At 49.3% G+C, this 15,008-nt stretch overlaps 1 protein-coding gene across 1 annotated transcript in view; it reads left to right on the top strand.

Annotated features, from left to right (window-relative positions):
• The window catches only part of PKP1 (plakophilin 1), a 50,236-nt gene that overhangs the window by 8,841 nt on the left and 26,387 nt on the right, over nt 1-15,008 (top strand). The window contains exon 3 of the mRNA XM_058819340.1: nt 11,178-11,599. Coding sequence (XP_058675323.1) covers nt 11,178-11,599 — 422 coding nt within the window. The remainder of the gene's footprint in view (nt 1-11,177; nt 11,600-15,008) is intronic.

Genomic DNA, 15,008 nt, shown 5'->3' on the forward strand with positions numbered 1-15,008 from the left:
GTCAGCCATCAAAGGTTTGAACCAGGAAAGGTTTTGGTGGCTCCAAACACACAGACAGGGCTGCAGCTTCTCCTGGTGGTTGCCAGATCCTCTGCTTGTTCAGAGCACATACATTCCTCAGCTTCAGAAGGATTTACCTGGGTCTTTCCTAATAGCCTTGTTGGAGCATGATGGCTTCGAGGCAGTGGTGTCACTTGCTGAGTTTGCTTCACTGGGTGTTCAGTAGGAAAACTGGGAGCACTGGAGTGTCTTTGAAATGTTTCTTTCCAGCCTGTCTGTTGGCCCATTTCAGTGTCCCTTCCTGTGCTGGTTAAATCCCTGCCAGAGGGGCTCCTGTCCCCAGATGGCAAAAGTTTGTTCAGAGGAGGCACCAAGTAGATTGGGGGGATGGAGAATTCTGCTGTGAGGAAATGCTGGGAGAGTTGGGATTGTTCAGCCTGGAGAAGAGAAGTTTTGGGGTGACCCTGCTGTGGCCTTGCAGTACTTGAAGGAGCTACAGGAGAGATGAAAAGAGATTATTTCAAGGGATGGAGTGACAGGACAAGGGGGAATGGCCTCAAACCAGAGGGCAGAGTTAAGATGGGATTTTCTTCCCTGAGAGGGATGGAAGAAATTGTTCCCTGTGAGAGAGGTGAGGCCTGGGCACAGGTTGCCCAGAGCAGCTGTGGCTACCCCATGCCTGGAAGTGTCCAAGGTCAGGTTGGACAGGGCTTGGAGCAGCCCAGGACAGTGGAAGGTGTCCCTGCCCATGGCAGGGTGGAATGAGATGGGCTTTGAGTGTCCTTCCAACCCAAACCATTCTGGCATTCTGGGATTCTGTAATGTGTCAGAGCACAGGTCCGTCCATCCATCCAGGTCTCCTGTCTCTATCCCTGAGACAGTGGTGGAGCCCTGCAGAGGGTCCAGCCATGGTAACCAGGCAGGGTTTTGGTGGCCACTAGAAAAATGCAACTGAGGCAGTTCCCGAGGTAGAGGTGGAGCACCTGAGCTTCAAGACTCAAACAATTGAGATGTTTTGTTTTGATATGTTGCTGTTTGCCTGTTGTGATTCTTGAATGGAGTTTGCTGTGCTTTGTCCAAGCAAAATTGCTCTGTTTCAGACATTCTAAGGGTTTGTAGATGGGTTTTTTGGTAAAGATGGAGGAAGTCAAGGCCTGGCTCTGCTCATGCTGGTAAGGTGCTGCTGCAGCTGCTGCTGCTGATGTGAGGGTTATTGTTTCCTGTTGTTAGTTCCTGATCTTGTTCCCAATCATTATGGCAGCTGGACAAATGCTGGGTAGGTGGGCATGCCACTGGCTGCTGGGGGTTTCAGTCGGCAGTGTTGGTGTTCTGAGGAACAGTTGGAAGGTGGTGATGAAGGTGGTAAAGTTCAGGACCTCCATTAGACAAAACAGTTCAGTCCCTTCAGGCTCTCTGGGGATTTAGGCAGCTCTGTCTGTTCTCTGAGAGACTCCTCTGCACTTACTGAGGAGGGAAGGTGTTTCTACAAATTTAAGTGTCATGCAAGTCTTTAATTCTAGATATTTTTGATAAAAGTCTTCAGGATCTGTGTTACTTCAGCAAAAAGGACTGGGACCTGTGAAGGATTCACAGCAAACTTTATCTTACCTGAGTCTATCTGAGAATCAGCCATTTAGTCCTGACAAGTTGTCTGACTCCTCCCCTGGCCAACAAAGGCAGAGGTAGGGGCAGTGATTCATCTGCTCCACCTGGGAGATCTGTCAGGTCAGGATGAATCAGCCCCCCTGGATCCCTATCTCTGCCACAGGAGCTGGATGGAGCAGGGAAATGAGTGCACAGGGAGATGACTGCAAGCAGTCCCAGGAGCCACTGGCACTTTGGAACACATAACCTCAAACCTAAATGTGCTTAAAGAGCTCAACAGACACCAGACTCCCCAACCACACTGAGCAGCCTCCTCCATTCTGCTTTTTTCTAGATAGTATTAAAGGTTCCACACATCCGCCACCAGCCTCCAGCTTGGGATAACTTCAGCTTTTGTCTACAGACCTGTTTGAAGTCTGTGCAGGTTCTGGGCTTCCTAAAAAATGTTTCCTGTTTGTAATTCCTGGGTTGTAAGATGTGAAACAAAAGATAAAGCAAATCTATTTTTGAAGGCAAAGCTGCTGGACTTATTTCCAGCTGGAGCTGGTGCTGTGAATGTGTCTGAAAAGGGGCAAAGTCTGTTGAGGTGCACAGGCAAGCTCAGATACTCCAGGGAAGTGACCCAGTGTAATATTCAGGGGAATAGCTGCCTCCCAGTCCCCCTGGAGTTAAAAAGGTGCAGTGGGAAATCCATTTCCAGGGTGTTGTTCTGCAGCACCTGCACCTGAGACACTGCTTTTGGAGTGTCCTGATCTAAGGCACTGCCTCAGATGGTGACACTAAAGGTGTCCTCTCGCACCCACAGCTCCTAAAAGCTGCTATCCCCGACTTCCTGCTTTTGTCTTGTTTTGTGTCTTCCTGGAAATGTCAAACTTTCACTTCTGTGTTTTCTTCCCAATCTTGTGAGACTAATGTTGAAATATTAGAGTAAGAGAAATGATGGATCTGGAGACAGAGCTCTTTCTGGATCAGTCAGTTTGGAACAGGCTGCCCAGGCAGTGGTGGAGCCCCCAGCCCCAGTAGTGTTCAATAACTTGTGGATGTGGCTCTTGAGGACATGGCTTAGGGTGAATGTGGCAGTGTTTGGTTAATGATTGGACTCTTTGATCTTAGAGGGCGTTTCTAATTTAATGATTCCATAATTCCTTGTTTCTAACACTTTTAAACTCTCCAATTCACCCATTATTACAAATTACATTCTTTTCTGTTAATTCCCCTTGTGGGCTGCCTCATTTGCAGCATCACTGTCCCCAGTGAGCCCCTTCTCACTGCCAGTGCAAGGAGCACTGAGCCAGTGGGGCTCTCCAGGAGGCACTTGGAGGGCAGTGGGTTTGCTCCTGGCTGCAGCATTTCCTTGCCTCATGTGTCAGGGGCTGGCACAGCTTTCAAGGATGGGAATTCCTTTGGGAATCCCTTTGCTCAGATCCACACTGGGATGCAGTAATGGGAGGATCCATGTCTGCAAACCCCTCTGTGTTAGGGTGATACCTCAACCCAGGTGCTGTGGAGCCTTAGAAACATTTGTCACCCTACTGCCACTGTGAGCTGAGAGTGGCCAGCAGTTCCCAAAGCCCTCCAGCCTCAGGAGCTGTGTCCTGGTGTGAGCAACACCTCAGGTCCCACAGGAGGGGCAGTGGTGACCACGATTTACACAGGCAAACCCAGGGGAGGGTTAAGGAGGCTGAACTGAGCACCTAGAGCAGTGCAGTCATGGCAGAAGCCTCAGCATGAGCCACACCCTTGTCTCTGACAGCTCAGTTCACCCCAGAAATGGAGTTTCTCCAGCAGTGTTGCAAAGCCACAGCCAAATGGGTCCATGGGTTGGAGGGACCTTGGTGCTCACCCCAACTGCAGGTACAGCTTTAGAGAGGCACAACCAAATCCTAAACACATGGAGGGCAGCATGTGGGTTCCACCAGCAAAGACCTTTGAGGCTCAGTTCCCACCCAGCTCTTGCCTGGGTCTGCTGGGTTGGCAGGTCCATTGCTGACAGGGACTTTGGGCATTCCCAGGTCCCACAGCATGACCAGGATGAGGCAGGGCCAGGACAAGGTACAGAGCCTCCCTGGCTCTCCATGCTGCTGCTTCCACAAGAAGGAAATCCCCCACATGATGTGGATGTGTCCAGTGTGTCCCCCCAGCACTGCCCCCAACGAGGGCAAACAAACCCTGGATGTGCTGGGGAGGGAATCTCAGATGTGTCCTGTCTCCAGCAGATCCTTATACCCACAGAGCTGAACTGGGGCTTTCACAGGATCACAGGATCACTGAGCTTGGACAAGATCTCTGAGATCATCCAGTCCAACCTTTGACCCATCACTGAGTGCAGGGTCCAGTCATTTCTTGAACACCTCCAGGGACAGTGACCACACCACTGCCCTGGGCTGACCACTCCAATGTTTAACAACCATTTCCATGGAGAAATTCCTCCTGATGTCCCACCTGAAACTCCCCTGGCACAACTTGATGCCATTTACTCTTGTCCTGTCCCTGTTCCCTGGGAGCAGAGCCCAACCCTCCCCAGGCTGTCCCCTCCTGTCAGGAGTTGTGCAGAGCCAGAAGGGCCCCCTGAGCCTCCTTTTCTCCAGGCTGAGCCCCTTTCCCAGCTCCCTCAGCCACTCCTGGTGCTCCAGACCCTTCCACAGCTCCATTCCCTTACATGTACAAGCTACAGCCCCTCAGTGTCTCTCTTCCAGGGGAGGCCCAGGTGTTACTTTAACAATGGTTCTAGGAGCAGCCATGCTCCCAGACCAAGGAGTATTTGGCTGGTCTGGTGGTACTGGATTAAAGCAATTATCTGTAGTAATTGCATCCGTTATGGCACTAATGAGAAACACACACCAGTGATCCCTCTGCACCAGAGACTGTAGGAATATTTATAACCAAAACTCCTCTGTGGGACAAAGTGTCAGAGCTTTCTCTCTGAAAAGCATTACCTGAACAAGAGGTGGTCACTGTTGTCCCTGCCTGCCTTTGCCTCTTTGGACAAAACCTCTCATTGCCAGTGGGAGCTTTGTTCCATAAGGATTTCAGATCAAAATTTTTTTGTCTGTTGTGACAATGCATCCAAGCTTAAAAAAAAAAACCCAAAAGAGAGTGGTTTGGATAATCTTGCCAGAGAAAACAAAGGCTTAGAGTCACTGCACATCATTGCTTGGTCAGAGCTGAGTATCCCTGGGAGGTTTGCATGAGGCTTTAGGCTTTGGAGCAGCAAGTTGGACACTGCCTTCCTTGGCCAGAACAAACAGAACCAGCAAGACCTAAATCTCAGCTGAATGAGAAAAAAGAGATGAAAAATCATAGCAGCTTCTGGGAGAGGTGGGAAGGAGCATTTCAGAAATAGATAAACAATGTATTTGCTGGTTTTGCAATTTTTCTCCCTGCCATGGAGGGAGCAGCACTCAGAGGGTTTCGCAAGGAGCGTGAGGAGCTCTCCCCACCCAGCGCTCAGGGTGGGACCTGCTCAGGTTGCATCTCCTGTGCTTTGCCCTCCAGCCTGGGAGAAACCTGCTCCTGACGTGTTTATACGGAGCCCTCACTTCTCTGTCTGCAGCTCTAGAAACAAACAAATTGCAAGGGAAAAAAATCCAGGCAGGTAATGAACTGATGGCGTCCTCAGATGCAGAATCAGAACCACCCAGTTCTCTGGGAGGGCTCTGACGTGGGAAGGCAGAGCTGGATCCGGGTGCCATTCCTGGGCTGATGCACCTTGCTCTGTGCTTCTGCTTCTCTGGAAACTAGGGGGAGGACAGAGACTTCTCCTGCCAAGCAAAAGGGTTTGTGGAAGAAAAAAAACAGAAAAGGACTCATGGCTGATGGCTGGGGAAATGCCTTTTTGACTTTCTCTCTAGTACCACTTTTATTCCAGCTGAAATAAGAGGTTAAAGATGTTTGTTTACCTGTCTCGTGTTGGATATTTCAGTTGTTGTTCCAAGAACATACTGCAGGCTGAGAACTGGAGATCCACAAATGCTCATTAATCTGAAGGCAGGTGGGTGCTGCTGCCAGGGAGGGAAGCACTTCCTGGGCCTGCCAGGAGCAGCAGAGACACCAGTGCTCATCTCCAGTGCCTTTCCTCCCTCCCTGCTTTCCCTGTCTGACTGTGAATGAACTCCCAAGGCCTGGCCTCACACAGACACTCATTTCACAGTGGGGAGGAGAAGTTCACACTAAAATTCAGAATGTCAGGTGGCCTGGCTGCACCTGAGCATCCTCCTGCATCCTAAAGCCTAAAGACAGGGACTCCCAGGGCCTGATGGAATGGCTGGAATCAGAATCACAGGATCACAGGGTCACAGAAGGGTTTGAGTTGGAAGGGACTCTTGAGGTCATCTCATTCCCCCCATGCCATAGGCAGAGACACCTTCCACTAGCCCAGGTTGCTCCAAGCCCTGTCCAACCTCGCCTTGGGCACTTCCAGGGATGGGACAACCACAGCTTCTCTGGGCAGCCTGTGCCAGGACCTCCCCACCTTCACAGGGAAGAATTTCTCCCCAAAATCCCATCTAACACTGCCCTCTGGCAGTTTGAAGCCTTTCCCCTTGTCTTGTCACTCCAGTTACTGATGAAGCATCCCTCTCTATGTTCCTGTAGCCCCTTCAGATCTGGAAGGTGCTGTGAGGTCTCCACACAACCTTCTTTTCTCCATGCTGAACATTCCCAGCTGTCCCAGCCTGTCTCCAATGGGGAATTGCTCCAGTCCCCTTATCAGCTTGGTGGGGTCCTCTGGACTTGCTCCAACAGTTCCATGATGGGAGCACCAGAACTGTGCAGAGCATTCCAGGTGGGGTGTCACAAGAGCAGTGTAGATGGGAGAATCCTCTCCCTCCCTGCAGCCCACACTGGGGGATGAGCCTGGGACATGGATGACTTTTCTGGGCTGCTCCTTGGCAATCCAAGGAGTTGTGTGATGGAAGGGGACACCTTCCAGGCTGTCCTGGCTTCTCAGCTCCTGTGGGGAGAAGCCTCAGTGACAGCCTGAACCCTTCAAAATGCTGCCCAGATGCTGCAGTGCACAGGGAATCACTGCCTTCTGTCTCCACCCCACTGTGAGGGACTTCCTGGTCTTTCCCATCATTTCCCCACACTCCTGAAGGGCAGAGGGGTGGATGGCACACCATGCACGCACCTGTGGGCAGTGGGCAGATGCAATTCACAGCAGTGGGAAATCTGGGCACTGATGAGGTCTGAAGGCCAGAGATTGATTCTTTCCTTTCACTGCTGCTCTTCTGCACAGGGAGAGCTCCCTGCACCCAGAGTGGCATCAGCAGAAGTTGGGAGCTGTTGTCTGGTAGCTCTTAAAACCACAGACTGTGTGACACCTTTGCTCTCAGAGATGGCATCTCTGCAGACAGAGTGCTTCCCTTCTTCCTCGCTGGGTGTCCTGTCTCACTGATGGCTGCAGGAATTCCATTCCCTTGGCCACATTTGCTCCAGTCCCTGACTTAGCTGGGTCAGAATTCAACACAGGGATTTCGGTTTTACTGTGGGGAAGCTTTGCCAGGACCAGGAAGGGATCAGGTCAGCCCCACTCCTGCAGGGATTCACAGGCTCAAGGTCTGAGGTCCATTGGAGCTGGCAGGAGAATCCTCATCGATCTGGAGCCGTTGGATCAGGCTCCTGCTGCAAAAAGGAATTCTGAGATACCAATTAGGTCCGTGCCACTTGAAAGAGATTAAAATGGGCTCAGCCAAGCATCTGGTAGAATCAGCAATAAAAGTCCTGGACTGCCTTTGGTAATAAGCTTCACATCACACGGGAACGATTTTCCCATGAGTTTGCAAAAGGCTCCCCCGCCCTGCTGGGACCTGCTCGGACTTGCAGCCAGGGCTCCTGTGTTGCAGAGAGGTGTCTTTGCAAACAGCTTCACCCGTCTCAGGGCTGCCAAGGAGGACAACGCTATGGCCACTCTAAAACCCAGCAGGAAATCGAGAACCCGTGATTCTGTCTCAGTAAACAGAGACTCCCCCCTCCCCTCAGTGAGTGCACTGCAGAGCAAATCCAGCTTTAGATAAACAACGAGTTCCTCTTCCAGGCTTCCTGAGTCGGTTTCAGCAGATGCCCAGGGGCTCCACAGCTCTGCCAAGCTTCTGACAGCCCTGCAGAATAATCCCAGCTTAAACTGACTCATAAAGAAAACCAGCAGGGCTCACATCTGACAAACTGCTCTCTGTTCTGTGGCTGCTGCCAGCGGCTCCACTGAGCAAAAAGTCCACCCTGCACCTTCCCACTGCAGCCCTGTCCATCCCTCACTGTCCCCAGGGTTTCTGAACCCAGGAGAATAAATTGAAATGAGGATGACATCAGCTCAGAAGGAAATATATGGTAGCTCATGACTTCATGGAAGGTCACTTCGCTGTTGCTGTGTGTGTGCTGCATCCCAAGCAATGGGATCAGAGAGCCTGTGTATGTGGTGATCCTGGATTTATCCTGGGCAGCAGAGGGCTTGTCCCACTGCCAGAGAGCCCCCAAGACTCATCACATTGTACTGTGATGTGGCTTTTCTTTTCACCTGCAACCTGTCCTTCCCAACCCCTCTGCAGGAGGCTCCAAACCTGCCCCTGCCCCACTCAGCACCAGGTTTGTTCTATGTCCTCTGGAGAAGGCACAGAGAGAAGCTGCTCCCCTTTTGTCCCCTTGCAGCACTTCACCTGTTTAGATGCACATCTGAAAATATGAAAACTACTCAAAGAATAGTGATTTGGGCATCAGCAGAGCTGGACTAAAGGGCTTAGTCCCACCCAGGTGGTGCCAGGGAAGGGTTTCAGCCGTTACCTCTGCAGCTCTCTGGGACACAGCTGAGAGGATTCCCTGCATTCCTGAAGATCAGTTTGTTAATGGAAATATTTAGCTTAATTAATTAACATAATGACAATTCTGCAGAGTGTTGGAGGCAGAAATGATGCTGAGTGTGCTGGGGCTGGGATGGAGTTAGGGCAGAGCTGAGGGACTCCAGGGTTAGCCAGCAGAGGATTCCCATTTCTCCATCACAGAGTGTTTCTAGATTAGGAAATATGGAAATTTTTTTTTTTCAGTGACATGAACTATTACACCAGACACAGGCTTTTCACAATTCCAAGGAAATTATTAGGAGCCAGTGTTGACTTTTCTCTCCCAGCCAAAGGGACCCTTGAGTGGCCGTTGCAGGAAGCAGCACCCAAAGTGCCCCTGCTTGGAGTTGGATGAGAAAAAAACACTTTGATCCAACAGGAGACCATGGAGAAGCTTTCCCAGGATAATCAAAGGGACATGGGGAAGGCAGTTTTATTCCTTAGTTCTTTTTATCCCTGTTTGCTGTATATCTTGGAGATCTCCTTGCCAGACTGCTGAGGGGATGCAGAGCACAAACTCAGCATTGAGGGGCAAACAGCCCTAAAACAATTTCTTTTTCTTTCTGTAGTACACACCTGAATGAGTTGTCTCTCATTTGGGCATAACCCTACAGGCTCCCACAAGCCAGAACTGACATCCCAAAGGTTTAACATGGCAGAAGATTGAATTCAATCCTGGTGTGGCAAACTTGATGCAAATCTGGAGGACTTCTGATGAAGGCATTTTGAACTGACAGCAGGGCAGCTAAAGCCATCTTTTTGTTTTGCTAATTGTAGATGGTTTATTTTACCATCTTTTATCCTTTCTTTTTTTATTTCCTGTCTTAGTCATCTCAGTTTTTATTGCATATTGCCCATTGTTCCCACAGCATCCCATTATCTGAGCAGATACTACACACCTTGTAACTCATAAGCTGATATTCATTGTCTCCACTTGTTTCTTGGCTCAAGAAACAAGATTCAAGAATCCCTTCTTACTCATTTTTCACTCCCTTTACTCCCTTTCTAATAGATGGCATGGAGAAGAAAGGAGCATAAGGAAATTAAAAATAAGTGCAGGGACTGCTGGAAGGCTCCATGATGGTGAGAGATATGCAGTGAGGTGCTGTAGTTACAGGGTGGGTTAGACCCTGTGTGTTGGGAATAAAGCACTTTCTCTATTGCTGGCTTTCAGCTTTCAGTTGTAATTAAAGCTCCTGGATGCCACATCCTGATCCCTCAGTGTCCCTGGTACCCAGGTGGGGTTTGGCTCCTTTGTAAGGGCTGCAGGTTGGATAATCTCTCTCAGGCGTCTGCCGACCCCGAGGTGTGTCAGAGTCTCTTTTTCCAACCTGGAAACCGAAGAAGGAGTCAGGATTCTTCTGTTCTGGTTTTCAAGGTTGTTTATTTTCTGTTATCTGTAACATTCTTTCCCTGGCCTGCTGAGATTCCTTCAGCAGGTCAGTCAGTGGCGCACTGCCTGCCTTCAGGGTTGTGTTGTGTTTTTATACTAAAAACTATCTGTACTTTATTTACAATTATTTTCCAATACCTATCACCTATGTTAGACAGTGTGTTCCTACTCTAATCCAATCCAAAAGTGCCACCATCAGCTAGAAGATGGAGGCTAGGAAGAAGGAGAAAGAAGGACAAGGCACGCCCAAATTCCTCCTTCTTGGAACTCTGAACCCCATTCTAAAAACCCCCAAATTCTACTTTTCGCCCTGTGACAAACTAACTATCATTCTACTTAAACTTTCGTGGCTTGTAATTCCTCATATAAGGTTAGTAATTTTTTCCATGGGTCAAAATCAAAGGCACAGGGGTCTTGGGCTCTGTGCCAAGGTCTCTGAGCCCCCTGGCAGGGGCTCGAGCCCTCCAGGGCAGCCTGAGGGATGTCCTGGATTCCAACAAGCCTCCCATCAATTTTGGTCATGAAAACACTTGGGAGGCCCAGGAAAGCAGTAACAGGCAGCCAGGCAGGCCTGGCCGTGCCCAGCTCAGCCCTGATGCCGTGTTTGTGTTTGGCAGCTGTGAAAAAAGCCAATCACTTGCTTATAAAATTTTAAAAGTTTAATAATAATAAAATGGTTATAAAATAATAGTAACACAATTAGAGTAATAACAATTTGGACAAATTGAATTAGGACAATATGAGACAATAAATACAAAGAGTTACGGATGTCCGGGTACCTTTTTCTGGGCAGCACGAGCCTGAAAAAGGACCCACGTTAACAGAGGATTAACCCTTAAAAGCAATGGCCTGTTGCATATTCATACACTTCATACACGGTGCATAAATTCTGTTCAAATACAGGATTCTGTCTGGTCATCGTCAACTTCTTCCTCTGAATCCTAACAGTGCCTTCAAGGTGGGAAGAAGTTCATTTCTTCTGATAAGAGGGCAATGAATTCTTTTTCTCTGAAAGATTCAGGTGTCCTGTGGCTGCTATCTCGCTGCAAGTCCTTTCTTTAAAAGATAATCCTACGTAGCATAGTTTCTATTTTAACATTTTTTATAACCTAAAACTATATTTAACACAGTACTTAAGAGCATTAACACAGCATTACTTTCTAACACAACACATATAATATAAGCATGTATCCATGCGCTCAGATGAACTGCGCCACAGTCTAAGGAGCACTGACCAGACAAGCAGTGAAGATACTGTATAGCATTTTAAAGAAGGAATTTTGCAAAACTGTATCTTTGATTCATCTTAAAATCATAATATAACAAAACACATGCATTTCTCACACTAGCTCTACAACGGGACGCTGAAGCGGGACGTGGAGAACCGGCGCTACAGCTCGTACAGCCAGATGGAGGGCTGGGCCAGCCGGGCGCACAGCAAGGCGCTGTGCAGCCCCCGGGCCGGCAGCGATTACTGCTTCGTGCAGAACATCAAGAGCAGCCGCAGCGAGCCCGACCTCTACTGCGAGCCGCCCCGCGGCACCCTGCGCAAGGCGCACGGCGGCGGCCGCGCCGAGCACAAGGCCACCCTCAACCGCCAGAGCATCTACAGCAGCTGCAGCACCCAGCAGGGAACCAGCAGGACCAGCAAAAAGGTGCCAGCGCGGGCCCTGTCCTGCCCCTCGAGCAACAAGCCCGACGTGGTCTATGCCCAGCCCGTGATGAGCTGCAAGCAGGACGGGGTCTATGGACAGGCCCAGTCCAGCTCCAAGTAAGTGCTCTTGTTATAAATAAGAAGCTTGACTAGGCCAATATATCCAAGTAAGTGCTCTTGATATAAATAAGAAGCTTGACTAGGCCAATATTCAAGCAGCAATCAATTTATTAATTAATATGGTGAAGTATGAGCAATACAGCGCTGGGTACAGTTCCCTCCAGCTGCACACCAATACTTGAGGGTTACAGGTATTTATAGGGGTACTCATAAAGTTTCTCAGCAGTTTCTATTCCAATTTTTACTCATCAGCAGTTTCTATTCCCAATTTTTACGTCACAATTCTATACCCATTGTGATTTAGTTTTTCTCAGGATGTATCCCAAAAGGAGTATCCTCAGATGGTGCTGGTCTGGTTTCTGAAAGAAGAATCCCATCTGGTGAGGTCCAGCTCTCCAGATGTGGATCCACCTTTTAATTGCAAGGACTGTAAATCTCATAACAGTGATGTCCAGCTTCCCTTGGTCAAAACTATAAATCCTTGAGATGATGTTCATCTTCCTTTCTCAAGCTGTTTTTCTCTGCTTTATTAAGGCATGAGATAAGCACATTTCCTTTATATATATTCCAAAGCTATAGTTTCAAGGATACAAGCAATATTCTAAAATTATACTTCAAAAGGTTATTATTGCAGAACTCTTTAAGGATTAACTACAAGCAAATGCAACATCCTTAGCACTTTAATTTCAGTGCTCCTAAATCAACCAAGGTTAATTGCAAACAAAAGATAGGTTCAAAGGCCTTCTTCCATGCTTTGCTTTCCTCAGTTATTATTAGAATTCTCAACTGTCCCATGGTCGGTTTCCACACATGACAATCACAAATACACACGTTACCTGTATGTACCTGACACCAAACACAGCTTGGTATTTCACACTCTGACCCTGAGGGAGCCTGGGCAGTGCTGGGAGCTCTGCCCACCAGAGCCGGGCACCTGAGCTGCTGCAGAGCCCTCAGCAGCGCATCCTGCAGCTAAGTGGGTCAGATGAGTCACTCTTCAGGGCTTTATTGCATTTCCTGGGCTGTGGAGGGGAGCTGATAGGACTGGCTCAGTGCAGATATCTCTGCTGTAGCTCTGTGATATTGGGCAACACAATCCCTCAGTGTCTGTGGTGGCATTAACCCACAATGATATGAGGATGGGGAGGTGAGGAGCAGAAGGCCTGGTGTGCAGTCATGGTGTCTGTCCTGGCTGTCCTGCTGCTTCAGCCTGGCAGAAAACTTACCCAAAAAAAAACCTGTCTTGGAAGGAGTCAGTTCCAGAGGGTCTGACTCAGAGCAGAGCTGAGAGCCTGCTAAGCAGTGATGTTTCCCTCTCTTTTCTCCACCCAGCCTCTTCTCCATTTGCCCAAAAGGTCTGATTTTGGTTCCAGAAAAAATCTGAGCCATAAATTGAAATAAATATCCTAATTGGAATAATCTGACTAACCAGGAAAGAGGAGACAGTGGAAGCTGTTCAATTCTTTCCTGTCCAGAGCATCCAGTCCCATTTGGGATAGGAAATATATAAGGGTGGAGAATAGTCCATCATGTTTGAGCATCAGATCCCTTCTTGTAGATGTTGCCTACAAGCACAGGATGTGTAAATCCCAGCAGTGAGCTCAAACCCTCCCAAGGCTGCACCTGTGAATGCAGCAGAGTTCCCACTGGCAATCACCTGGTTTGGGTGGTGACTGAGCACTGCCCCAATGCTCTGTGCTACCTCCAGCTCTGGAGCACCAGCCGTGTCCTGTTGCAGTCTTGGGAGAGGCTTGGTCTGCACAAACCACAGTCTTGGAAGCCTTGGAAGACCATGGTTTGCATGTTTTGAACTGCAAAACATTGCAGTGAAAGCTGGAGAAGGAGGGGCTGCAGCTTCCACAAGAGTTCCCAGGGTTACTGCACTTCCTGTGCTGCATCACCATCACACAGGACTTGCTCTGCACCAGCCCAGAAGCTCTCACAACTCCCTCACAGGGGGAATTTTGTCACACAAACAGTAAAAGCTCCTGCACTCATTCCTGGTGGTCCCTGGTTCCAAGGAGAAATTTCCCACTGCAGGATGTGTGTGAGACTGTTTATAAGGTCTCATAGGCTTTGTCAGAACTCCCAGCAAAGGTCTGAAACCGTTGAATTGTTGCCCCAAGGAATGATGGAGATACTGAGAAAATCCCCTTCCCTTTCAGCAGCCTAAGCCACACTGTGCCCTTCTCCACATCTGAATGTCCCAGGTTACTCTGGATAAGCCTCCCTCCTTTGGGACTGAGTAGGAGGCTATGTCCCAGAGCATGGGTGCCAAGAATCATCACTGCCCCATTAGAATGTTATCATGAGCCCTTGGCTCATGTGCCCAGTTCTCCATGTTTGGCACATGCCAAATTAGCCCCGGCCAGCCCAGAGCACTGGTAGCCTTGTTTTGCTGCTGTCAGCGGCTCTGTAAATCCTCTGGAACAGGATCCAGAGATGTTACACAAACTGGAAGTGATCTGTTCTAGGGAATTTCTCACTGAGGAGCAGAAAAGTGTAGTGGGAAGGATGGCAGAATGCCTGAACTCAGGGCTGCAGCTGCCTTCTCCTAGGGAGGACACAGCTTTGGAGCAAAAGCCCTGGCAGGCTCTGGCCAAAGCCATGGTCAGGGGCTTGCTCATGGCTTTAGAGAGGTCACTTGGAGAATGATGGCATTTTCTGGGAGGAGAGCTGCTGTTTTGAGAGGGATCCTCTCCAGCTCTGGTTGCCCTTGGTTAGGGAGTGGCTCCATTTACACACTCCTGGCTTGGGGCACGGCTCATCTGGCAGAACTGGTTCTGCTGTGGAAACCTCAGGTTCCAAGTTGGGCTTCAAGCTGTGGGCTCAGCTGGGGCTGGGTCTCCTGGGTGAATCTGATGTGGCTGTGGCACAGTCCCTGCTCTGGCTGAAGCTCTGCAGAGCTGGGCTGGTGCAGGGGGCACTGGTACAGGAGTTGTGTTCAGAGGGGAGGAGGTTGTCATTAAAGCTTTGGAGACATACAAAGTTGTCCTTTTTGGAAAAAATTACTCTTTTGGATGACTCTTAGCCTTCACAAGTGTCTTGCAGGGCACTGTTGGCCTTGCTCTCAGAGTGCTCTTGTTGGGGAGGGGCTTCTGAGGTGGGTCAGGAACATGTCTGGGCTCTCCTTGCTATGTAGGGCTGTTGTGTCTGGAGGATTGTCCACTTAGAGATTTCAATCTTCCCTTGGCTCCCCTGATGTTGAGTAAGGAGAGCTTTGCTTGCAGGTACCCCATTATTAACCTCCCCATGCAGGGTCACAGCTGCTGCCAGTTCCCAGTCTGGGGCTCTGTCCTTCCATTGTGGTCATTCTCCAGGTGCAGTTTGTCCCTCTATGACATGGAGAATTCTGTGTTCAGTTTTTGTGCTGCAGATCTCCTGGTTTGGGATCTGTTGGATGTCT

This window comes from Ammospiza caudacuta, chromosome 24 (genome assembly GCF_027887145.1).
Source record: "Ammospiza caudacuta isolate bAmmCau1 chromosome 24, bAmmCau1.pri, whole genome shotgun sequence".
NCBI lineage: Eukaryota > Metazoa > Chordata > Aves > Passeriformes > Passerellidae > Ammospiza > Ammospiza caudacuta.